Source organism: Tiliqua scincoides, chromosome 3, assembly GCF_035046505.1.
Source record: "Tiliqua scincoides isolate rTilSci1 chromosome 3, rTilSci1.hap2, whole genome shotgun sequence".
NCBI classification, from domain to species: domain Eukaryota; kingdom Metazoa; phylum Chordata; class Lepidosauria; order Squamata; family Scincidae; genus Tiliqua; species Tiliqua scincoides.
The window spans coordinates 76,727,322-76,754,501 of record NC_089823.1 but is presented as its reverse complement, the minus strand read 5'-3'; the positions used below and the strand labels follow the sequence as shown (position 1 = coordinate 76,754,501).

The window sequence follows — 27,180 nt, the reverse complement described above, 5'->3', positions numbered from 1 at the left end:
CTTTCTGTCATCTTTCTCCATATCTCCTCCTACTCATGGGTCTGCCTCCCTTTTCTGCCTCTTGTCCTCTGTCACTCCTTTCTCTGCCATCCCTTTTACAGCCCTTTCTAGGGACTAATACCACCTCTCTCCTAGGTGATTTTAGCTGAGGCTTCCCCATATGTCATACTGGCCAGCTGCCGGCCAGTTAGCTCTTAGTGATGCCATCATCACCAAGAGACACGGGATTCAGCTGGCCTACATGTCTTCCTTCTCATGGCCTTTTGGTGAGCAGATAGAGTGAGAGTTACAGAACAGTACAAGGATATGAATGTATATATCAGGCAAGTGAAGGAAACCTCAGTTTGTGTTGAAATAGGAATATCATGAGGGTTCCCATAATAGCTAAATTGCTGATTCAATGACTAAAGTCCATATTATTTTGTTTCTAATACAATGTGGTTCTCAAACTTTTAGCACTATGACCCACTTTTTAGAATGAGAATCTGTCAGAACCAGAAGTGATATCATGGCCAGAAGTGACATCATCAAGCCAGAAAATTGTTCACAATCCTAGATTGTAATCCTACCCACACTTACCCAGGATTAAGTCCCATTGACTATCATTGTTAAAAGTATATATACGAGTATATTATAGTCTGTTAAAAGTACAGGTCTGTAACATTTCCCCAAATGCAGTCACATACTAGGGTAGCATCAAGTCTACTATATTAAAGATGAAATACTGAAATGAATGAGGACCCACTTGAAATTGGCTTCCCAACCCACAGTTTGAGAAACACTGCAAAACAAATAGCTATATCTCGACGAATGTAAATTCTAGTGGAAGAATAACCAATTCTTACATTTTTTTAAAAAAGTCTTTTCCAAGGAAATCTGCCTTCCACTTTCCAAATGTCATCTGATTTTTGACCAAAACATATCAAGATATTGAATTTGGAACTGAGTAGATGAAATTGCTTTTTCCCTTTTTTGTAACCTTAGTCATGCATCCTCTGGAATATCTTGTGCCTACATTAAAATCAAAAGTTCTTCAAATCCTTGCAAACTGGTCTGAATATACTGTATTGTGAGAGCAAATTTGAGTCTTAGAGTTTTATGGAGTTTTATTACACTTGATTTCATTATAAGTCATTTTCACTAAGTTAGCTAAATCAAACTTTTAGGAAAGATTCCAAAAAGAAGAATGATTTCTCCCACACAGCACAGTTCCACAAAGGAACCCTAGGATCCCTTCTAGGGCTGGCTAATTACACCCTCCAATAAAAGGAAAGGAAGCATTAACACCTGCGAGTGGCTTCAAGTTACCATTTCTATTTTCCTTCCATTCCTTTCTTTAATCAAATAGCAGTATTTGTGAAATTGCCATTGAATTATTTGAACAGATCTTGTGTCCTGAACCCATTATTATAGACTATAGGCAATAGCTCAGAGGGTGGATGTGGGGAGCAAGCAATAAGAAAGCAAGTATTAAGACATTTTTGCATAAGATCACGGGGGGGGGGGCCTGTAGGTGTGCACATTCAAAGTTTAAATTCTTCCTTTTCAAACCCTTGGAACAATCACAAACCTTTCCATGCCTTTTGTTAAACCCTGGAAGAATCTGCAAAAAGTAGGTGTTTGGGATAAATGCAAATGTATTACAACATGCCTTTTTTCTAGGTATATTGGCTATCAGTCACAACACTCAAACAGGTTGAGAACTACTATGATGGAAGACCCCAAATGTAATTCCTTTTGATCAGTGCTGGCTTCTCTGTAAACATCAGGCTACACTACACTTGCAATAAAGAGTCCCAGAGAAGAATGAGGATACTATGATACCAGCACAATTTAGAAGCTGAGTCACTGGCGTATCATTTGGCATGTATGTGGGCGGCTTCCAGAACTCCCAAGTCACATGTGCTTGTGTAGCTGTGTGACATTTAGGAGCATCAAGTGACCTCAAGAGAGATTATTTGCTAGGCCAAACCTAGCTAAAGGGAACAGCATACTTCCATTTATCCTACGTAACCTTGAGCATTAAAAAAAGAAGATGCATGGATGAATAGGTATGCAACAGCAGAATAGCCACATGAATCCAAAATGGATGAGTTTCCAAAATGGGGAAGTTTCATATTATACAGATATTTAAAAGATCTTGAATTCTCTTATGAAAACACCAAAATCCAAATGAGGAATCCAATAAACAAAACCCACCCTGGTTCAAATTTTTACTATTGAGATTTTATATAAATAAAATTAAAGACAGAAGTTTTCAAATGCATGACTTAACAGTAAGTGAAAAAATGCAGCTAGAGATATGGAATCAAAGATTTATAATGCATTAATTTGCTCTCTCATGTTCATAATTTAAGGGCTATGTGAGCCCAGATTTTGGGGAGTTGGAATCTTCTGAAAAATGGGAATACATTTGGGAATACAATATTAACATTTCCTTGTATAAAACGAAAAGAAAATTGAATGAAACTAATGCCTGGGTAGCATATAACTCAAATGGAGTTTTCACAAGATTATGTTTATTCAATTACATCAGCTCAATAGGAGAGATTTAGTGCCCAATCCTATGCAGTGCACACCAGCTCACCCCAGGTGTGCACTGTTGCAAATGTGCCACACGACATGATTGCAGGGCTTGGTGCAGGGGGATAGCCAGTGTTCCGTCGCTCAGCAGTTGTCCAAACCGCCGGATAGCAGAGAGGTAGGTGGGGGCATGGAGGGAGATGGGGAGGAGGCGTTCCAGGTCGGGTGGAAGGCAGGAAGGAGGCACTGTGGGGAGGCAGGCAGAGGGCAAGGAGAATGTGTGGCAGTGGGAGGGAGCGGGGAGGGTGGAGCGGGGACTGTGGAACTCAGCTGCACTGGATCCTGAGCTTCATGTCAGGCCACGTGGCCAAACACGGAGCTCTTTGATTCTGCACCAGCCCAAGGGTTGCTGCAGAATCGGATAGCCCATTGCAGGACTACTTTCCTGATCCAGGGGAAGGGGACAAATGTCCCCTTCTCCCGAGGAGCTGCTGGTGGCTGCCTAGTTGCATGTTGGATGCCATGGCAGCCATTTTTGGCACCACAGCAGCCCCACACTCTGAGCAGCTCAGAATTGGGCTGCCCAGCTAGAACACTTTCTGAGAATAAGACCTACTGAATGCATTGGGATGTACTTCTGAGTAGACATGTATAGGATTGCGTTATTAACCATAATTCTCCTGTTGAACTCAGTGGGACTTGCAAGGCTTCACATTGGCTGGAAAACACCATTGTATATGTTAACTCCATGTATGTATTGCATTGCTATGACATTAACATGCTATGGCATTATCATTAGCAAATGAAAAAAATGAATACTTTTCTGAAAAAATCATTTATTTCAATTCTATTTTAAAATTTTACTAAATGTTCTCTATTACATGCTCAAACTCACTTCCTGGATATGTACATATATGCTTCTCTGCTGTGATGTCATCCATATTAAGCCAGATAGATAAGAAACTTGACATAAATGTACAAAGGTTGTTTTTTTTTCTAAATGTACTTTAATGTACTTTAATGTACTATAATGTACTTAGGGTGTTCACAGTCTTCATATAAATATATAAACTATTTCAAAGATCTTCCTTCAATCCATGTTGCTTTTCCATATGTGGTCGTGGCAGACCTGCAAAAGAAAATTCAAATAAGTTTCATTTGCATATTTGAGAAAATATGGGGAAATTCCAAATGGCAACATAAAGTACTCTTATGCACAGAGACAAAAATCATGATTCACATTAATGCTCAAGCATTAATTTTGCCAACAGTCACCAAATCTGCCCTAGATCCTCCTGAGCGATGGAAATTGTGGTTTTAGATATGTGTCTGAAATCAAAACGAATCTTGTTATACATGGACCATCCAAACAAGACATATGATGTTACTGTGGATCCGAAGCTTCACCTCTCTGGAGGTAAATGGGAATAGGTGTCATCACACCCTGCACACAGTGTTACCAATCGTAGGCATGGTCTGCTGGTGCATGCCTATCTCTGGATCAGGTCAATGAGCTATTTGGCTAAATGGCTTTGCGGGACTAATACGACTTAGGGCACAATCCTATCCTGCGCTGTATCCAGCGCAGGATAGTGCCCATAAGTGGCTCAGCCAGAGGCAAGGGGAAATATTTCCTCTTACCTCCAGATAAGGGCTGCTGGCCCCTATGGGTCTCCTCGGACTTGCGCCACTTCTTGAGGTGGCACAGGTCCAAAGAGAGCAGAGCAACTTGAAGCTGCTCCATTCTCCCGAGGAATGAGGGTTGGGATCTAGCATAACTGCCAGATCCCAGCCCCACCTCCCGCTCCCTGCCCCGCTCCCGGGGCCACTCCCACCCACCCTCCCCCTGGCCAGGAACACCTCCCCCCATCTACCTTTTCTGCTTGCATTGGTCCCACTGGGCCGACACAAGCCTCGGTAAGGAAGCCACCACGGAGGTTGGATTCAGCCTTCTTGTGTTGGCGCATCTCCGTACACCGATGTGGCTTCCTCCTGAGGAGTCGCAAACGTGTCTTACAGTACGTTTGCCACCTTCCTAGGCTGCCGCAAGGGACTTGCACCGGCCCAACTCATTTCCAGAATTGCACCCTTATTCTTTCAATATTTAGCCTGCAGTGAGACTGTGAGGGCCAAATGTGACATTGGGCGGATGGATGGGGAGTTCACATTTAACACAATGTCTACATTTACATGACAAGGAGTATGTTGGGGAAGGGAGTTGAATTCCTCTTTCCTCTGGCTTACTTCCTCACCCTCCTTCAGGCACCTGACTCACTTCTGGTATCCGACCTGTTCAAAAACTGTGTGTGCCGAGGTGGCTGGGGTCTGCTTCTTTTGCCCACTCTCGTTATCCATCCAAGGGAAAGACCTTCTTCCACACTCAGTTGTACTTTCCTGTTGATGTTAGTATCTCTCGTGCTCATTTCTGAGTCAATCTCTTCATCTGTTTGGACTATCCTTCCCTTAGCCCCACCATACTGCAGAGGTTGGAAAAACCAAGCCTGTGCCCTACCCTACCCCTGCATAGCCTGTGACCCACCAAACCAAATGACCCAACTCATCAGGGGCTTGTGTCACCTCTTCTTTTGCTGCTGGTTGGGGACAGCAAAACGCCAATACTTGTCAAATTCCTGATACATGGCCAGTCACAGTTGTGCAGGCCTGCCCTATTCTTCTTGCCTCTCAACATGATTTACAAATGGCCATTGCTCTCAAGCTGCATCTTTCGGATTGCACTGATTCACATTGGCCCAATGAGAAGTGCAAAGGAAGATCTGCTTTGGCAATGAATGAAACATTTCTGCTTTGAGTAGCTGATAATGGGAGCTATTCTGCCATGTACTTCCATATAAAGCTTCCATAGAAAGAGGCCTGGTGGATCAGGGATGTAGTCCTCAGTCTCTTGTATCTCTTATGTTTCAAGGTTGCTATACACGCGAGGGAGACTTAAAAAAAAAGCATTCTATTAAACTTCTGCAGTTTGCTTGAGGGATTCTGAGTACACAAAGGTACTTCATTCCAATCTGAATAATTACACTCTGCCTACACAAATTCTCCCTGCAGTTTCATTCGGAAATGTACTTTAGCTGTTCCTCTCCTAAGCATATCCTAAGCATATGTTATGAGCATAGCTGAATATGGAGAAGTGCGAGCTGTGCAGATGTGGGTGGATGAAATGACACCAATAACAGTAAGACCAAACCTTGTCCTCAGTTTTAAGTGCACAGCTCCTGCTAGCTTGCTACTGTACTGCTGCTGTTAAGAACATGATGTACTTCACAGCTGGTACATTATTTTGATAACAAAGATGTCAGTGTAGAATGCCATTTTACACAAGCATGCACACGCAGTATAAATATATGCATTTTGTATTTGTATTGGCAACCTTCAGTCTCGAAAGACTATGGTATCGCGCTCTGAAATGTGGTTCTGGCACAGCGTCTAGTGTGGCTGAAAAGGCCAATCCGGGAGTGACAATCCCTTCCACACCAGGAGCAAGTGCAGTCTGTCTCCCTGGCTATGGGCCTTCCTTCTTTACCTCTTTGCCTCAGACTGTTGGCCAAGTGTCTCTTCAAACTGGGAAAGGTCATGCTGCACAGCCTGCCTCCAAGCGGGCTGCTCAGAGGCCAGGGTTTGAGGTCCATCCCTAAGGCCTTCAGATCCCTCTTGCAGATGTCCTTGTATCGCAGCTGTAGTCTACCTGTAGGGCGCTTTCCTTGCACGAGTTCTCCATAGAGGAGATCCTTTGGGATCCGGCCATCATCCATTCTCACGACATGACCAAGCCAACGCAGGCGTCTCTGTTTCAGCAGTGAATACATGCTAGGGATTCCAGCACGTTCCAGGACTGTGTTGTTTGGAACTTTGTCCTGCCAGGTGATGCCGAGGATGCGTCGGAGGCAGCGCATGTGGAAAGCGCTCAGTTTCCTCTCCTGTTGTGAGCGAAGAGTCCATGACTCTTGCATGAATATATGCATAAATGTTAGGATTTAAGTTGCAATTCTTGTTGTTTCACAGGCTCAAGTCAGAGTGCTAGGGATGAATCAAGAACCTTAATCAAGTAACTAGTTATTCTCAAACTGTGAGATGTGGCTCCTTGTGGAGCCACAGAAACCAACCAGGGGAGTCGTGGAATCCTTACAAAAAGCCCACTGCCCTATGCAATATGTAGGATTGTAGCCCTAATGGGGAGCCATGGCCAATGGCCCAGTAGGTCAAGGGAGCCACTGGTTGAAAAGGTTTGGGAACCATAGAAGTAAACAGACACTATTCATACTGTCCCACTGTCTACGCTGCTCAACTTCCAGATAGTTATTCTGAGTGAGTGAGTGTGTAATCTCCTGTAAATACAAGAAAGGTCTACCCTATAAAAGAAAAAATGGGTTACATTGAAATTCCCACTAGTTAAAGGTATGGTCTTACAGCCCAATTCTAAGCTGCCCAGCACGTGGGACTGCCATGGTGCCAAATATGGCTGCCGCAGCATCTTGAGCACACCGGGCAGCCACTGGCGGCTCCTTAGGGGAACTTTCGTCCCCTTCCCCCAGATAAGGGAAATAGGCCCACAATGGGGCTACTCATTTCTGCCGCTGCTCTTGCACTGGCACAGAATCAGGGAGTCCTCTGTCAGGCCCGGTGGCCCAACTCAGGGCTCCAGATCTGGTGGGGCTGAGCTCTGCCGGTCCTACCCCCTCCCACCCTGCTCCTTGCCCTCTTCCCACCCTGGAATGCCTCCCCCCAGGCCCCCACTCACCTCTCCTCCGCCCGGTGATCTGGGTGAGCACCAGGTTGTGGAATGTGGGCTCTGCGCTGGAACTGGCCCAGCATGAGCTTGCGCTGGGCTAGCTCCAGTGCTGGGCCCACAGTAAATGTGCCTTATGGCATGTTTGCGACAGTGTGCGCCAGTGAGCCAGGCTCTGGATCAGGCCCTAAGAGCTTCATTACAAGTTCTTTATCTGCCTTGCTACCCTAATTAACAATTATAGCATTCCATACTGCTGTGTAATCTACTTGGTTTCTATCCTAGAATAACACCATCATCTGGACCTCATCTTCTTGTAGATCACCTGCAGCCTCTTTTTGAACTCAGGGTTTTGGGTGAGTGGCAATTTAAAGTCTTAGATATAGGAATGCTGTGCAAAGAATGAGAAGTATTTATTTATTTATTTAAATGAGTTCTAGGCCAACTTCCCCTCTGAATAGCAAGTCCAGCTCCTGCCCCCTAATAAATCTTGCTAGTTTAAAGCTGCATTCTTTGATTTTAAAAGATTTAACAAATTATGATCGAATTTGCGTTGCTGGAGACCACAAATCTAAGGTTTGCAAACTCAAATTTTGGAGGAGATGGCTAAATTACAATATAGGGGATGTGATTCAAACGTGACAGTATGACAAAGTACAGCACTGTACCCTATTGAATATAAACACTTCTCAAAAACACGTATAGGATTGGGCTGCATGAAAGCTTTTACATTAAGGGAGAGCAAATATTAGAATATTTACCTAGGTTATTTTGCTTTTTCTTCACCTCTAATCTTTTTTTGCCTCCTGCACGAGGCTTCATCCACAAGGAACCTCTCCTTCACAAGCCATTTTGCAATGCACGAGAATTGTGCAATAAGAATAAGCACCTGATGATGTCATGAGCAATCCCTATGAATTTAATTGAGTCCTGGGCAAGAGATTTTCATGATGGATTGTGAAGGTTCAGACTATGCCTCTTACACTAGAGTCACGATCACCCTGCCTGCAGAGTAATTTGAACACCACACACCGTATCGCTTGCAGTAGTTATATGCAGTTGAATAATGAATAAGCACATCCAGTCTTTGAAAAATGCTTCCTGAGGTCAAGTGTAAATTGGGACTCTCCAATCCTACTCATCTAAATATGGCTGAGTCTCTAAAGATGGCTCTGTTGATCCGAGAATTTGATGGATTGCAGACAATGTCAATAGCGTAAATGTAATCCTGCTAACACTGTTGTAACTTTAGTTGGTATGATGTAATCTTGAATTAGTAAATTGTTCATGACTCCAAATTGCACTTGGTCCCAGTGGTGTCACTAAGGTTTGCATCACCCAGTGCAGGAGGCTAGCACGTCACCCCCATGATGGACATCGTCCCATGAAGTGGGTGGGGCAATGCCCGGTCGGTGGGCATGATGATGTACCATTGCCCTACTGATTTTCTAGCTATAACTTTTGCTAGAACAGAGGTAGTTCAATGCATTCTGCGTGAAATTATGCATCGATTGATATATAACATGATGGCATTATTCTAAAATACCATTATTTTAGAAATTTTGGTCAGTAGTGGTGTCATCTCCCCTGTGCATGTCACCCAGTGCGGCCTTCAGCCCCCACACCCCCTAGCAACACCACTGCTTGGTCCAAACAGAAACAATTGCAATGAACGATCATTCTTTACTTTTTATTGATTTTAATGTTGCTGAATGCTGTGATCCTGTTGATCTTTAGTGAACTGGCATACACTGGATAATCTTTGCGTTGATGCTTATTAAGGCCCATTTCCAAACTGACCATCCTTGGTTAATCCTGGTCTCGTTACCCACTTCAGCAACATTCCCTTTTGCGTTGCCTCACTTCACCAATTCTGGGCTCCAACAGCTGTAAAATTGAAGCTCTGACAGAGATCAATGAAAGGCTGGGAACTGAAGGCATAGTATGCCGAATGGCACATCAATAACCTTGGCATGTTAGATACCCATGTCAAGGCTGCAGCCATTCTCCCAGAAACAGTCATTTCCATTCTCTGACAACTCTCTAATCAACTGCTACTATGCCCTGTGTAATCTCGCTGTAATTGTGGGGTCCTTTTTAAATTTCTGCTTGGCTCATTCCTTTCATCAATAAGAGTTTTGTTATTGACTTGTGGGAATTGGAGAACTTTGTAAATGTTACCGAAATGACTGATTACTGGATTTATATCTCCTGCAGTGCTATTCATGGTCATTTTCTGATGCTCCACAAATCTCTGATGCATTCTGTTGTGGTGGGTATCCCAGCCCAGAAATCTGTCATGACATACAACTCTTTCAGCTTTTAGGAAAGTATGACCTCTCCTGCCATGCCAAGTAGATTAATTAGCTAGCAGCAGCTTTAAAAGAAAACAAGATCATTCTAAACAGGGCAGCATTGTCTGGTTAGTGCTGAAACCTACCTTTTTTAAACTTTGGAATAGGTATTTGATGAACAGTGGGGGTTTTTTGTCTCTTTGTTTTTTTAAGAATATCTAAATCTGAATTTGGGCTGAAATCTTGTCTGTCACATTTCAGGATCCATGCATAATGAGACTGCCAACACTAGAAACACGGAGCAAAAGCCAAATAAGAGTTTAGATGGCTGACTGGCTACATGCATAGCTCTTCATGAAGTTAACTGGCATCATTTAAATACACAAAGGGAATGGCAACATATATATTAACAGCAAACTTTCCCTGAAGCATGTCACTCATTTTGTTGCCAAAAATAGGACCACCCAGAAGGAAGATGGAGATTTTTATGTACTTGCCAGACTCTTGTGCTTTGAGATTTTTTTCTTTAAAAATTAACACCACCACCACCACCATGACAAAACTTACCCCCACAAAATGGTAGAGAATTACTGTGTATGTGTGGCTCACTCTGTTCTGTTACTGCATTCCATCTGCTTTCAGTTGGTGAGCAGGAGGAATGTGTACACTCTGTCCCTTTAAAAAACAAGCATTCAAAGAGCAAGGAAAGAAATGAAGTCATGAGCAAAGGGAAGGCAGAGACAAAATTCTGCTTTGGAAGGCTGCTGGAGGTTGGCTGCAAGTTCAGGCAGCTTTGTCTGCCTTGCCTGCAAGGAAGGGAGGTGGAGGACAGAGCAATGTGACCCACATTGCCTCTCCAACACCAAGTAAGGTGAGGAAAATGAAGCTATGCTTGGCGTGGGCATCACAGGTAGGCTACCCCTTCAGTTCAGCACAGTTTCAGCCTTCTCCCCATCAACCCACACTTCAAAGGCTTACAAAATTTTCTCCCTCCTTCTCCCCTCCAGCCTCTTCCTTAAAGAAAAGAGACCACTCACTGTCCCAGTTATTATATGTGCCCCCATTTTTTTACAACCCACACTTCAAAGACAGATAGACAGACAGACAAAATTTTCTCCCTCCTTCTCTCCTCCAGCCTCTTCCTTAAAGAAAAGGAACTGAAGGGATGCCTTCCACAAGGGTTTGGAGGTTCAAATGCAACATTTTGTAGGCATCCCACTTGTTCAGGTTGTTGCTGTGCTCTTTATGATGCTACTTTTAAACACTTTGCTTTGCGACCTAACTCATGGCCTCCACATACAGTGACATGATTGGCAATAGGTTAGAGCTCAGGCTCTTTAGATATTTCTAGCAGACCAGAAGTAATGGTGTGCCATGTGCCCAGAAATGCATGAAATGTTTCCCACTCAATAGGAATCTAAGCAGAGACCATGTGATGTTTACTCCTCAGCTGAACCCATTTATAGACACACTGCTCACCACTGTCCCAGTTATTATATATGACCCCATTAAAATTTTTTTTTTTTTTTTTTACAAAAAGGGGCCGTTGGCCTTTATACAGTTTGGAGAAAGACTGAGTTTTGAGTGGCTGCATAATTATACTGTTCAAGCCCCTCTGGGTATCAAGCAAGATTTAGTGCTTCTGTATGTGTAGTGCCTGATAGCAACTTGCAGATCAGTCCATTATGGGACCGTTTCAGGAAGTGTGCAAAAGAGAAGGATACGAGTTCTGAGGAAGGGAAACAAAATGTGAAAAGAACGTTTTCTTTAGAAACAGAGAATCCTATTGTTCTCTGAGCATTCAAATAAAGGCAAGCTAATGAAGCATTTCAAGAAAGAAGGGAAATCTGTAGAGGCTGTAGATAGTACTTACATGAAAAATTCAACATTATGAATCAGGACACAAAAGATCATTAAAAACGTAAGTATTTTAGGCCATATCCAGGAAGGGAAGTTAGTTTGCTGAATTCTGAGAAGAAGCCTTGGGTGGTACTTAGAGTTGAAGCAGACATGGCCGTAAATACATAAGTCATGCTTTGTGTTCTCTTTGCAGGAAAGAGCATGGAGACTGGTAACAAATGCCCTGAAAGAGCAACAGGAAGGGCAGGGGGATTTTATTACTGTACTCTGTTTCCAGTCCTGATGATCACCACCCTTCATGCTATCTCTAATGGGGAAAAAGATTCCAGTGAAAGCCAGTGGAATTGCCATTAAAAATAGCTGGGGGGGTGGAGTAGGTGCAAAGTGGTAAGTTCTCTATTGCGCCATTTTGTCTCATGTTATTTTCTTAAAACAGCAACAACAATGCAAATGTAACATATGCATTTAGGGCCATATCTAGTTTGTCTCTTAGAATTTGCCTAATTTGAGGCTGCAAGCCTGCCATGCGTTTTTAGTATTGACCTAAAGACCACTCATTCAAGACTACAACCATTTCTGCTTAGGAGGCTAGTATATTATTTTCCTGTTTGGAGGGGTAAAGCTGAATTTTAGGGTAGGGTGCTTTACTTTGTTCACTGCTTGAAGTGGAATGGGGTGGGATGCCCTCTGTCTTATTTCAAGTGGATTTAAAACTATCTCACTTCTTTTCAATGATGTCTATAAATTCTGTCCTGTTCTGAAATGAACTTCCTTTTTTCTCTGACTGGGCAGCCCAATTCTAAAGGCAGCACCGACACTGGGTGCAGCAGCCCCAAAGTGGCCACTGCTGTATCCTGCGGCCCCGCAGCAGCTGCCAGAAGTCTCCTTGGGGGAAGCCCAAAGCCCTGCAATGGGACCTCTTGAGTCTGGTCTGCTATTTTGCTGGCACAGGCTTGAGAGACTCCACGTTGGAGCTTCTAACCCAACACAGAGTTCAGGATCTGGCAGAGCTCTCTGGGGTTCTTCCCCCAATCCACCCTCCCCTCACTGCAGAATGCCTCCTCCCACCTCTGAGGCCCTCACTGCCATCCAGAGCTCTTACCTAGCTCCAGCCAGCCTCCAGCCGGCACTGGGCACAGCACCAACTTGTACTGGGCAGGTGCTGACTTAGCGCAGGGTGTTGGGGGCATGCTTTACAGCACATTTGTGACACCCAATACCAGTGGTACACTCATACAGCCATAGCTGAAGAGCTCAGGATTGGGCTCAACCACTGAATCAGCTGGTATTATGCCATAGCATAGTTGCTTCTTTTCAGCCAGCAGGGTCAGGTGAGACCATGTTCCAGTCTAAATTACTGTAATACTTATTGCCTCTATAGGAACTGGAGGCAGCAGTCAAAGTGAGTAAACAAAGAAAAGGGGGAAAAGCCATAAGTGATGTCATGCTTATTAAAAAAATAAATTTGAATGAATGTTCAGTAGAATCTCTGGGCTCATATCTGTTCTTACAGATCAACAATCACTGGTTGCTAATACAATTTTTAATTTTGTATGCAGTGTTGAACTAGACTGTGCAAATACAAAGATGATGTTTTCTGAGCAGTTGAAATTTTAGACGGGTTCAGGGTGTTCCATTTCTAAAGCCGCCACAAAGCACTTGCAATTATGAATCCTCCAGCTTTCTTTTTGGTCCCGACTGTTTCTAAGCAACAGAAGTATGTAGACCAGTGCTGACGAGGGAAAGACATTGTTGCTGCTGCAAAACTACCCTCTCCTGTGTTACATAAAAACCAGGACAAGGATGAGCTGTGAAATGTAGCATCAAGCAAAAAAGGTAAAAGTTCCTCCAGAATGATTAGGAAAAAGATTAAAAACAGAACAATGTATCACAGGCGCTGACTGTCCTGCAGGAATACAGCCAGGGCTCTTAGGGTACAGGACCAATAGTGCTAGCCAACTGGAAAAGACTGGCAGAGGTTGAATGTGCCCCCTTCTCTCTGGTCCAAGTCTATATTCCTTCCTAGCTGAGTCAGTCCAGCTCAGCCCTGAAGATTCTGACAACATATTTAGCAAACTAGCTGAAGTGCTCCAGTGCTCTCAGGTTAAACCATTAGCCTTTCTCCCTTTTGCCCTCTTGCCTTCCAGTCTTGATTCTAGCCTCAACCGCCACATGCATTCAGACTTGGTGATGGAACTCACTACTGACATTGGACAGCTGTGTCATAACTATGCTGGAACAAAGTGCCCATTGGTCTACAGCTTATAAAGTAACCCAGAAGAATTATGTGGTGACATCATTCCTTGGAACATGTAGTAGACAATATAGCCTGCTCTGCAGATGGTGGGGAACAGCACAGATGGAGCTCAAGCTCTACATGACTTTCAGAGATTGGCTGCAGTGAACTGAACACATCCAAAAATAAAATCCTCATGTCGACGTGTCCTAAAACCCACCAGCATAAACCCACCAGCATAAGACCCCAGAAGCTTACTCATGCCAGAAAATCTTAAACAGCATGTGAATAATGGAACTCCTGAAAAGAAAAGATACAAGAATCCATTCATTAAGGTAACACACATTCTGAAGCTGTCCTTTTTCATTATGGTGTTGACTTTGACACAGAAGACCCCGTCTCTGCACACTTCTAATATTTCTTGGAAGCAGGAATGTCTACTTCATGGAAGTAGGTCCCACTTATTTCTGCAGAAATTCCACTAACTGTGGTCTTGGTATGATCACAATGCAATGCTTACATATTCCCATAAATTCCATAAATGGTCTGAGATTCTGAAAGTTAACTGAAACACCATAATATAGATTTCTTATAAATCCCCTTCTAAAGGCCCAATCCAATCCAACTTTCCAGCGCTGACGCAACCATGCCAACGGTGCATGTGCTACATCATGCAGTGGGGAATGGGAGTCACAGTGGTCTTCTTAAGATAACATGTAGTGGGGCCACCTGCCCTTGGCAGGTGCAGGGACTTACCTCACCCCGGCTGCTGTCTGTGGGGTGCTGGGTGGGACTTCCGCTGGCCCTGCCCGGGAGAAGCAGCTGCAAGCAGCCATTGGGTAAGGTCACTACTCTCTCGGCAGCTACAGCACTGGTGACCATACAGGGCAATAGCCCTGTTCTTAAGCAGCCCTTCCCTTACCTGAATGAGGTCGTAGGGACCCCAGTTCTGGGTATTGGGAACCGGGCTGGGAGCACCCAGAACCAGAACCCTCCAGGCTGTGCACAGGCCCGGCTACCGCAGTCAGGGAAGGGGGCCTGTCCCCCCCCGGGCCTGCCCAACTGTCCTGGAGGCAGCACCAGCAGACCCCGGGCTGACCAGATCCCCCTGGGGGAGGCCCCAACCACTTTCACGTCTTTCTGTTCACCAAGCTTCTCTGCCAGCAGTCAGGATAAACCCCCCCCCCATAGCCACTGACCCCCCAGGGGATGGGACTCTCACCAGCCATGGACATTACATAAGGGAACATTTATTCCCTTACCTCAGGGCTGCATTGTGGCTGCATCAGTGCTAGAACACTGGATAGGATTAGGCCCTAAATGAGTTAGCTCACAACTAACTCACACTGAGATCACAGCTTCTTCTGAAATTTCTTGTAAGCAGTACACTACCAAAACTATGAACGAAGCAGGAATATTTTTTTTCTATTCTTAATGGTTCATTTCTGTCTTTGATATTCAATTGATATAGATCATGACATGTGCCTCATAGGGAGCTTTGATTTTTGGAATTAATGTGCTAGAAGATGTAAGGATTTCCTCCCTGATTATACAGGGAAGCTTTTTGGGACCAGTGGCAGCGGGGGAAACTGTATTGGGGGGATTTCTTTTCCTCACATATTGCATATTTATGTGGGACATATTTCGATTTCTGGAAGAAAAATGACGGTATCTTTCTCATTAACGCTGCCATCCTAAACATAAACAACACAAGCCCATAGGGAACTACTTTATAGAGAGCTGCACAGATAGCTACTGTAGATAGAATGATTCTTTTACTAGAGAGAGGCTGATTATAATAAAGAAAAGTTATCAATGTGAATACTTCATTTCCTTCAAGTATAAGAATAAGGAGTAGTTGGGGGGCAACGGGCCACTTAATTGATTGTAACCAGCTTGAATTGCCCCAGGCAAGAACCATGGGGTAAAAATGCATTAAGTAAATGAATATTGTCTGGGTGGGCTCTACCCCCTCCACTGATGCTGCCTATGGCTTGGTGTTACAAGTGAGAACACTCTACTAATGGCTGCTTTTTCTTGACCTAAATCACAGTCTGTCTGTCAGTGCTGTCATGCTGAAAATCTTATGAGCTCTCTTGTAGGAAAAGACTTTCAAGATTTCTTCTTGAGTGTTTATCTTTTATTTTAATCTCAGTGCAAATCGTAAGAACTGTCAAAACTCAGAAATAACAACAGCTAACTACAAAAAGGATACTGTGTATCTCAGCTCTTGCTTTTCAGTACAAAGAGCTCCATTAAGGGTTCTATGAAAATGAAGGCACTCTTAAGGAGTAAATGCATGAATGCATCTCAACAGTTTCTAACTTCAAAATAATCCTGACCTCCTCCTCTTGCAAACTAACCTTTCCAATGCCCTACACAGTTGTCTACAGGATTCCAGAAATTGTTCTAATGCTACTAAGAGTGCAATCCTAACCAACTTTCTAGCACTGACATAGCAGTGCCAATGTAGCGTGCACTGCATCCTGCAGTGGGAGGCTGTCAAGGGGGCCTCCTCAAGGTAAGGGCATGTTTGTTACCTTACCTTGGGGATGCACTGCAGCTAGGTCAGTGCTGGAATATTGGTTAGGATTGCACCCTAAGTTGGGAGATCAACAATTCAGTGCCCTGCTCTTCATGGTCTGGATTATCTTCTGCGAAGTGCTGATGAGTATGTCACCTCTCACATCACTTCAGAATAAAGGTACATTTCCATGTTGAAACCATGCTGGTTTCCCAGTGCCAATTATGGGATGTGCTATATCAATAAACACAGGGCAAGATGGCTATTGGGTTGCTGGCAGGTGATTCTTCTGAAAGTCCTACTTTAAGATGGATTGACCTTGGGGTGCCTCCGTTTCTAGCTTTCCAGTATGAGTTACAACAATGGAAGGAGTCAACTTACAGACAGATGAGTAGAATGCCTATCTATAGCTGATAATCGGCACCAAACTAGGAGGTTACGTGTGACTTAGAAATTACGCCACTGGAACCCCAAACATTTCTTTTTCTGTTTCAAAAATCAGCTACAGGAGGTTCACATTAAATAAGGGACAAAGGAAGTGGGTGGAGGGAGGGTACACTCTTACATCTCGTCTAGTTTGGCCCTCAAATACGTCACCTTAGGAAAGTGTTTAACCCATTTTTGCCCAGCCCAAAAGTGTACACATTTGGTTCCTGTTGCGTATATGTAACGTTGGGCAGAAATGGCTTAAATAGTTTCTTACAAGAAACTCAGCCCTCATACAGCTTGCAGAAATCACAGTTGATTCATTTGTATATGGACGAATTTTAACTGTGTACGTGTGACCCCTGTATACGTGGATCCCGTAGCTGCATAAGAACATAAGAACAGCCCCACTGGATCAGGCCATAGGCCCATCTAGTCCAACTTCCTGTATCTCACAGCAGCCCACCAAACACCCCAGGGAGCACACCAGATAACAGGACACCTGCATCCTTGTGCCCTCCCTTGCACTGGCATTCTGACATAGCCCATTTCTAAAATCAGGAGGTTACAAATACACATCATGGCTTGTAACCCATAACGGATTTTAACTCCAGAAACGTGTCCAATCCCCTTTTAAAGGCATCCAGGCCAGATGCAGTCACTACATCATGTGGCAAGGAGTTCCACAGACCGACCACACGCTGAGTAAAGAAATATTTTCTTTTGTCTGTCCTAACCCGCCCAACACTCAATTTTAGTGGATGTCCCCTGGTTCTGGTATTATGTGAGAGTGTAAAGAGCATCTCCCTATCCACTCTGTCCATCCCCTGCATAATTTTGTATGTCTCAGTCATGCCCCCCCCTCAGGCGTCTCTTTTCTAGGCTGAAGAGGCCCAAACGCCGTAGCCTTTCCTCATAAGGAAGGTGCCCCAGCCTAGTAATCATCTTAGTCGTTCTCTTTTGCACCTTTTCCATTTCCACTATGTCATTTATGAGATGTGGTGACCAGAACTGGACTCAATACTCCACCTGGAGTATTGAGTCCAGTTCTGGTCACCACATCTCCAAAAGGACATAGTGTGGCCTTACCATCGATTTGTACAACGGCATTATAATATTAGCCGTTTCGTTCTCAATACCTTTTCTAATGATCCCAAGCATAGAATTGGCCTTCTTTACTGCGCCACACATTGGGTCGACACTTTCATCGACCCGTCCACCACCATCCCAAGATCTCTCTCCTGATCTGTCACAGACAGCTCAGAACCCGTTAGTCTATATGTGAAGTTTTGATTTTTTGCCCCAATGTGCATGACTTTACACTTACTTACATTGAAATGCATTCTGCCAGTTTGGAGAGATCCTTCTGGAGCTCCTCACAATCACGTCTCGTCTTCAGCAGTTTCATTCATTTCATTTTTTTCTGAACACGTTTGCATAGAGCTGGGTTGCATGTGTTCTTACAGGATGGATACTATGAGGATTCAGTGCTCTGTCCATAAAGGCTTTTATCCAAACTCCAACTCAGGTTTTCACATGCTGTCAGGGCTGGGTTGGAAACAGCTATCAGAGCTTGGAGCTGAGATATCAATCCTTTTCCTTCTTTTCTAGGAGGGGCCAATGGCTAGCCTGGGTGGATGGGGGGGGGGGTCAGTTTTGAATCTGAGAAAACACTGCTCTGGATGGCCTTCCAGTCAGTAGTTCTGACAGTTCATCACATAAGACTGCTGCCCACAGGGCTTGAGCTATCCTGGCTTTAGTCCCTGCAGCTCCTGACACACTGCAAAGGACAGAGAAGTTCTGCATGGCAAAATGAAGATGGATATTATTGCAACATAAGCTGTTTCACAACAGCTGGACTGACCAGTTATGTATATATTTGGTCTTTTGAATTAGACCATAAATGGATGCTGTTCATTTCCAGGAATGATGTATGGAGCCTGGTCCCATGGTGGTTCAGTTACCATGATGCAAGCTATTGCTTAAGCAATTCACAGGCTTCTATTGCCAAATGATGATTATTTAACGTCAAAAGGCATTTTCAATTGTACCTATCTACCTACACCGACATTTCAAACCATTACTACAAGCAAAGCAACATGCTGGATAACATACTGTGAAATTTACAGTATTATTATTACTAAAAATGGGGGAGGGACAAAAAAAACCCTAGGAAGGAAATGTGTTTTTGGTTGTCAGGGAAACCTAGAAGGTCAAACCCAAGAAGAGAGTTGAATAATTTGTTCTACGCTGATACTTAAATGAGAAAATGAGCAGATGAGTTTCTGCATACAAATTCCGTAGAAGGACTGAAATATGAGCCAAAATAATTTGACGCCATTATTGGTAAATGAAACACAAAAATGTTTTCAGCTTCAGGATTTGAACAAGAGTCCTAATGAAAGTCGCATCGAAAGGTACTGGGCACACACAGATTCCAATTTTAAAAAACTGCTTCCAAGGAAGTTTTCATTCCTTATTTAATAACTGGCACTTGAGTGCCTCCTTGAGGAGCCAACTACAGTTGCAAATTGCTGTTATTTCTGCAGCTGAATTCAGCTGTTTATGTAAAGAAAGATTTCTCTGTATCAAACAGACAAAAACTCAACATGATGATTTTCTAGGTCATCTTGGTGATTGTCTCAATCTCAATTTATAAAGAGAGATCCTGTTGGATCAGGTTAACAGCCCATTTAATTCAGCATCTTGTTTCCAACAGTGGCCCACCAGGTACCTTGAGGAACTTGACAAGCAGGAGAGAAGACCTCTCTTTCACCACAGATTCCTCGCAATCTGTAGTCAGAGGGATACTGCCCTTGAACCTACAGGTAGCATGTAGCAGTTGGGGATGATGAACATGGATAGAGAAGGGGAGCAAGATCACGATAGCACCCCACATAGGGTGTTTGATTTGAATAGATCCCACATGCATATAAGTGAAGAGAAACTTCTCCAGGTGTGCTGAAATTCAGCTTTTTCATGCACTGATCCAGCCGAACTTCAGAGAAATGACAACCATTCGGATCCAGTCACTTTGCAATTCTCCCCAATTCCCGCCCATTCATACTCTCCAGTTGCCATCTGAATATGCTGTTTCAAAAGAGATGTGAATGAAGGAGATGCACATTTAGAAAGAGGATTGTAGTTTCAAGGAGCAAAGCTGCCGTCCAATCACAAGTAACAGAAACTAAGTTGAGCTGAAGTCAGAACCACTGACTTCTGAGCAAATTTCCTTTGAATCACCCCACAGGTATAAAATGTGCCGGTTCAAGTTGTGCCCAATCAGTATGTGTTACTTGGAAGAGTCTCAGCATGCAATGGGTATTACATACTTCCAAGTGAGTAGTCATATGAACTGCAAGAGACTTTTATTCAGTAAAATAAATTTATTTAATAAAATTGTTTTTATTCTTAATGTTTTTCGTATTGTTTTAACTTAATTAGTAGTGGTTTTATGTTGTGAGCTGCTGAGTGCAGGAGAAAGGTGGGATATAAATTCTTCAAATGAATGACTAAATGAATACCTCATCTTCAAAAGAATGAATGAATGAATGATCTATTTTTCATCTTGTAACCTGCATTTTTCTTTTTTGTGTGTCTTTAAACACAGATAAGAGTGTGTGGTCTAAATTATTTGTTTTTACTTTGTGTGTGGCAGATAATGTCTCTATTAGAAGCAATGTCAATACTCTGATTTTAAAGAAAAGATCTGCTTGTGGTTTGAAGTGATGTCAGTTGCTATATATTCTTTTTTCACATGGAACTGGAGTTCAGTTGCAGTTACAGATGCTTTTTCTGCCACGCTGTGTATAGTAAAAGCCCTTTCCAATGTCACTCTTTTGGGGCCAGGATTATAAGTGTTGAAAGATCCAGGTGTAGACAAACCCTTCTCTCCCTGTTATGTTTGTCTGGAAACTGGGAAGAGTACGTCCTTCCTGCCCCAAGTGCACTTACTGACATTGCTATTGTTTGCACCGCACAAATAGTTCTACGGGGCAAGGCGTAATCACCATTGGGAACAAAGTCTCCGCCAAGGCAGCAGATGTGAACATAACTAAAGCCTGAATGTCACAAAGAGCTGCAGGCCTATTTTGACTACTTATCAAGCGGTTCATAGGCCTTTCCCAAGCAAATGAAAGGTTAATATTTCTTTTCCCAAAGCAGAGAAGCAATAATGAATGTGGCTACATCTGTTGACTTTGCTAGGTGATCACAGTCCATCAGCGGCAGGGCTTCTGTCTGTTTGGTGAAGAGAGAAGATGAGACCTCCTCATCCCTTTGGTCACCCTATGTTCATGTAAATTCTTTTCTGGCCTCAATTATTATTTTGGATTTAACCATCAATGGCGACAATGGCAGTAAGAATAGTTGCAAGGGTGTAATTCTTGTCCAGAAGTAAAAACAGACATGACGGTGGTGTTGAGCAGGAGTTAGTTTGCTTTTTGCAAATGCAGGTGTTCACAAATGAACTCTTTCTGAGCTCTTTCTGCATTATCACTACAAACAAGCCACAATCAGGTTTCAGCCATCACATGACATCCTTGCATGCTGCAAGATTTATTTATTATTATTATTATTATTATTATTATTATTATTATTGGTTGCTATTGTTGTTATTACACATTTACATGCTATCCTCCTTCCACAGTGCTCAGGGCAGTGTACATGGTTCCTTTTGTCTTCACAACAAAGCCGTGAAAAAGGGTTAGGTTGAGAGACAGTCACCCAGGGAGCAAGGGTGACTTGAACCCAAGTGGAGCAAGGACTTGAACCCAAGTTTCCTGATCCAGATCTACCACTCTTAAGAACTATACCAAATCCTGACATCCCTAGTTATAGGAGCTAGCACATTTCTGTTCCTGTGTACCAGGGTACACTACAATCAGTTTAAACAGTGTCTGAATTTGCTGGAACAGATAGACAGCAATGACCTACTGTGGGGGAAGGGGGTACAGCTAAGCTGCTATTTGTTTGCTTCTAAAGAAATGCAGCTACATGTGGAAACAGGGCACTTGCTTATTTTCACAGAAAACTGAATAGTTTCTTATTAGAGTTATGGGCAGAAGATACTGAAAAACCTCTTATACAAGTCCAGAAAAAATGTCCCAGATACATCCTAAAAACATTATCAATGTAAAGAAGTTTCTACAACATGTGGTCTAATTTGATTCTTATTCAATCCTTAATTCAGATACTGTCAGACACTACCTGACACTTTAAGAATGTGAAGGTTGTTAAACATTTCTGCCCAACCCACAGGTGTACACATTTGATCCCTGTTGTATAGATGCAATGATGGGCAGAAATGACTTAAACAAATTCACTGTATTCTTCATTTCCCATAATCAGTCTGCTGCCAGATCATATAGTTTCTCCCTTCACAGTATGGCAAGCATCTAGCCCTTCAACTCTACTCCTCTGCAGAAATTCTAGTCTGCCCCTGGTCATCTCCGTCCTTGACTACTGCAACCACCTCTTCACTGGGCTTCTGTTGGCGTTGCTTCAGCTCCATCAACACTTTGCTTGTTAAGTCTTGCTCATCTTGCTCATCACACCAAGGCTGACCCCATCACACTCCTCCTTAAATCCCTTCATTGGGTACCTGTCTGCTTCTAGATCCAGGTCAAGCTCCTCACCTTCAGAGCCCTCCATGGCCTTGCCCCTCTGTCCGTTTTATCCCTCATACTCCACTATACTCCTGCTTGTGATCCTTGTTCTTCCAGCCCCAACACCCTCAATCACCCAAAGGTCTCCTGCTTCCTCAAACAACTCTGACTTTTCTCCCTTGCTGACCGTTATGCTTGGAACTGCCTCGTGGAACACTGCGGGCTGTTCTTCTCTTACTTTGCTCAAAATACTCCTCACAACCCACCTTTCCTGTCAAGCCTTTGGTGCTACTCCCAAGTCCCTCTACCTTAGTTCAACATAACCATAAGTTCATGGACATGAAATAATTGCATATGCTTCCCACCCTTCCCTGGTCCCATTGTCCAATCCCTTCCTTTGGTGTCTCCCTATTGGTGTCTATTTTAGATTGTGAGTCCCTTGGAGCATGGATCTTGCTTGGATGGTCATCATTTCTAGTTCAGTGTGATGAATTTTTCTAATTTCTGATAGAATCTCTGGTTCTTTGTATGGTCGCTTTAAAATGCCAATTTGAATGTTGCTAGAGATATTGCAATATGCCTTCGCTGTTATTTCAGAGTTGAAAGCAGAAACAAGATATAACAAAAATGCAAACAATACAGAGAATAGGTGGTTTGGCACCAAATGGAATCTAATGGTGAAGTAGAGACTGTGGCTTTGCTCATATTGTAATTATTCATCAGCTGGAGACCTAAGGTAACTGCCCAAGCCCAAAGCAGCCATGCCCACAACCTAGCAGGCAGTCTTTCAGCCCCTCAGGTGGCCCAGGACAACCTTCATTATTCTATAACAACACTTCATTATTCTAAGGAAAAAGCTATGCTCAGAGAATAACATTTCTTAAAAGTGTTTCAAGAGCAATGCTTTGAAAGAACATGGATTGCTCTGGAGTGCAGGGCTGTGAACACATAATTAGGTAGCCTCCTATCAAGTAACATGAGGACAAAAATTTCAAAAGGGAATGATGGGAGACAAAGTGTGTGAGAAATAAATTAGCTTGATTACTGGCTTGGAGCCAAGATATATGAGATCACTGTCAGCCTAATTTTTATGCAGCTATATCCAATCTAATGGAGACATGAATGGGGGGGAAGAGTTTCAATCGATGTCCTTGGGAACAATTAGCTCTCCACTTCATGAAAGTACTTGGAGGACTCCCTGTGCTGAAAAGCAGGTTCCATTTGTAAGGTTAATCATTTGCATTATTTAATATTATCTATTCGTGATAGTGCCTATTGCCACAATACCTCAAGCACAATTCTGGGACTCACATAGATCACACAATGCCTGTGTACTGAAAATTTGTAGCACTGTATAATAATCTCTGTTAGAGAGCTCTAATGATGTTCTTCTCAAAGTTTCTTAGGCATGGTGCTTTTTCTTTCTTTCTTTCTTTCTTTCTTTCTTTCTTTCTTTCTTTCAATAACAAGATTGATCCTTAATTGCAGTAATGGGGGCCTTTATATGAATGAAGGTTGATCCAGTGGCAACTGGCAGGGACTAAGTTCTACCTTGCCACTTATGAGGCACCTTGAATGAACCCTTCCACAGGAGCAGCAACTGTGGTGGCAAAGCTCAGTTATGCCTCCCTATTGGTGGGTAGAGAAAGGTATGTGTGCCAGAGAAGGCAGGGCAAGGAGAACTAAAGAGGGTGTGTAACAAGCAAAGCCATACTGGGTCAATGAGCTGACTCAACAGCTTTTCTCATTCACTAATATGAATGTGCTGGAAAGTGCAGAGAGTAAAAATATTTAGACAGGGATACTCTAAGATACAATTTTTTGTTCAAGTTTTGCAATATTATTTTAGGCGTAAGAATGTGGGAAGAGCCCTACCGGATCAGATCAAAGACCCATCTTGTCCAGCTTCCTGTATCTCACAGTGTCCCACCAGATGCCCACTGAAGACAACAAGATATGTGTTCCCTGTTGCCACTCCCTTGCATCAGACATTCAGAGGTAGGCTGCCTCTAAAACCTGGAGGTTGCATACAGTTATCATGGCTTGTAACCTGCGATGGATGTTTTTTTCCATAAATCTGTCCAATCCCCTTTTAAAGGTATCTAGGCCTTGACCACATCCTGGGGCAAGGAGTTCCACAGATTAATTACTCACTGTAATTCTGTTCTATCTTTCCTGCCACTCAATTTTAGTGGAGGTCCCCTGGTTCTGGTGTACTGCAAGAAGGAAGAAAACTTCCCTCTATCCACTCTGTCCATCACATGCATAATTTTATATGTCTCAGTCATGTTCCCCCTCAGGTGCCTTCTTTCCAGACGGAAGAGCCTGAAATGATGAAGCCTTTCCCCACCTTTTCCAGTCCCACTATATCCTTTTTGAGATATGGTGACCAGAACTGGACACAATTCTCCAGATGTCACCTTACCATCTATTTATGTTGTTGTTGGCATCCTTCAGTCTCGGAAGACTATGGTATCGCGCTCTGAATGGTGGTTCTGGAACAGAGTGTCCTCTCCAGTGCGCGAAGCCTGGGTAATGTAGATATGGAGGATAGACTGTTACCCATGCAACAAATCCTCCCTCTCCACATTGCTGAAATGGTCCAATGGAAAGGCAGAAGCCAATACGGTTGGTTCCAGCGGCGTCGCAGGAGTTGCCAGAGTGTGATTCTATATAGCTGCAAACTGCCTCAGGGACTCCGGCTCCGGATTTTGCCTGGAGGTTGACTCCTGAAGCCTTTTCCATAACTGGATGTAGCCACAAGGCAGTGGAGGTTTGGGATCAGAGTTTTCCTTCTCTCAGATGAGCTGCCTTCCCAGGCTGACGAGTCCCATCTACCCGGTGGCTGTTTAGTCGCCTCTTACGACAAGTACAGCCAAACTAAGGGCCTATTCTTGTCCCCAGCCCCCAGGGGAACATCTATTTATACAATGACATAATAACGTTGGCCATTTTGTTTTCCATCTTGCACATGGAAAACATGATGCATGAGTGTCCTTGCCATTGGGTGTATCACCCATTCTTAGCTTGGGCTCTCATTTGCAAAATGGAAATAATGCCCTATTTCAAAAGATTTTGGACAGAATCAATAGGGTGTTACAGTTACAGACATCCAAGAGCAAATAATAAAAGCTGCCCTGGGGGGAGGGGGTGCAGAATAAACCTGTTGTGTTTATTTAAGAAGGGCTGTCACGGTGATGTGTATTTATATGAAAGCTACAGATTGGCCATATACTCCTTATGCAGGTTTAAATGACTTCAATCCCAAATCTCATGCACAGGGACTTTGTGGCCAACCTGTAGTTGGGCCCTCAGATACTGCTCCAACAGTTTTGCTGTCTTTCTTCAATCCAGTTATATCTCTTTATCCTTCCTATGTAAGAGGGTAAAACCATCAATGAAGCAAGGCGGTAACTAAAGTCTCATAGCATTGCAGTCAGAGGAAAGATCTGCAGATTACAGGGGGACAAAATATAAGATGTTCCAAACTGCCTTTTATAAACATGTCATCCATGGATTTGTAATAGAAGAGCACTATTTAAATTCATCATGAAGGCATGTCATGTTCCAAGTAGAGAAAGAGAGTTGCAGTAAAGATGAAGATACTGAACAGAATCCTAGATCATTATTAATTTCTCCCTCTGCTCCTACCAGCAGAGGTTCCAGTTAGAGTCTATGGACAGATGCCTTGTGACCTTGGTCTGGACAACATCCTCGACTCACCTTTTCATTTCTATGATTGCTCAGCCCTTGGGACAAATTTCAGCTCACTCTTTACATTCTGGATCTCGGACAGATTCACAGCAGGGCCTGGCAGTTTCTTGGCGCCTGGAAGCAGCTTCTTCTTTTCCTCGTCTGGTGGAGCTGGAAGACTCTACATGAAAAACAACAAAATAGTACATGGGAAGTGCACTAGATATGGGAGAGCAGCAGCACATGCTATATTTCTTCTTATAAGTCCATCATGTGTTGCTACAACTCATGGGGAGGACTCAGAGTGTAGGCTCATAGACTGGTGAAATAACAAGTACCATGTACCTGAGGCCTATCTGTGGTGATTGGTCCATCTCCTGGCATGGTTTTAGGGACATACTAATCATGAAAATGGGCACCCCTTCATGCTGCACACCATCAAGGAGTTTGTGTCTTCTCTCTCCAGCCTTCATATGAAGAGAAGTTGGGAAATGAGAATACTGTACTATCTCCCAATTACACAGGCTAACACACATTTTGCTTCCTTAAACGTTACACCAGTTCCTGGGTATATTTGGGGTGCCGATTCCAAATATGGTATCCATTTTGCCCTATCATGTCTAATTTTGGAGACACGGCATAGCCTCATTAGTGAATGGATCGAGCAGCTTCCTCATGAGGAAGCCTACACCACGGCTTCCTCATAAGGAAGCTGCTTGAACCATTCATTAATGAGGCTATACTATATCTCCAAAACCAGACGTGATAGGGCAAAACGGATGCCATTTTTTGAATCGGCATTCCAAATTCATATCAAACCACCATAAAGTTTGGGAAAAACTTTTCTGACCCTCAATTTTGTAGGCCTGTGTTATTTGGGGGTTCTTCCTGCTCCCCCCATTCTGTGAACAGCATTGAAAGGCGTATACCATATCCAACATTAGAACTACAGTTCTTGACTCTTATTGCTATGTTCTTTCAACCATTTTCAATTATAGTCACATGTCAAATTTTGTCCATGTGCTTTCCTCTTTTGTTCAGTTTCATCCAAATTTCCATGAAGTTTGTCAAAATGTTTATTTTTCTTTTATTTCTGTTTATTTAGGTTTTGCATGCATTCACATGTATAGTTATTTATGTTTTTCCCCTGGCCAAAATAAATTTGCAAGCTGAATAAGGCTATGCATTAACACTCATCAGTTTTTTTACTTTATTCCATGCTCTGGTCCTTAACCAGATGAAAGAACAAAGTATTGTACTATTCCTTCCTATTTGGA

General features: G+C 43.2%; 1 protein-coding gene and 1 long non-coding RNA gene across 5 annotated transcripts in view; one reads left to right on the top strand and one right to left on the bottom strand.

Moving 5' to 3' along the window:
- Positions 1-27,180, top strand: part of LOC136645426 (uncharacterized) — a 38,998-nt gene that overhangs the window by 9,829 nt on the left and 1,989 nt on the right. The window contains exons 2-4 of one of the 2 annotated variants that reach the window (XR_010794132.1): positions 7,550-7,620; positions 19,855-19,942; positions 24,060-24,208. This is a non-coding gene — a long non-coding RNA (uncharacterized lncRNA). The remainder of the gene's footprint in view (positions 1-7,549; positions 7,621-19,854; positions 19,943-24,059; positions 24,209-27,180) is intronic. The other variant, XR_010794133.1, reaches the window with a different exon arrangement.
- Positions 3,343-27,180, bottom strand: part of SMPX (small muscle protein X-linked) — a 37,041-nt gene continuing 13,203 nt past the window's right edge. The window contains exons 4-5 of one of the 3 annotated variants that reach the window (XM_066621661.1): positions 25,934-26,084; positions 3,343-3,652 (exon numbers count right to left, since the gene is read on the bottom strand). In XM_066621661.1, the coding sequence (XP_066477758.1) occupies positions 25,944-26,084 (141 nt within the window). In that variant the 3' untranslated portion in view covers positions 3,343-3,652; positions 25,934-25,943. Of the gene's footprint in view, positions 3,653-9,046; positions 9,152-13,025; positions 13,195-25,933; positions 26,085-27,180 lie in introns of those variants that run through there. The other 2 variants (XM_066621662.1, XM_066621663.1) reach the window with 2 other exon arrangements.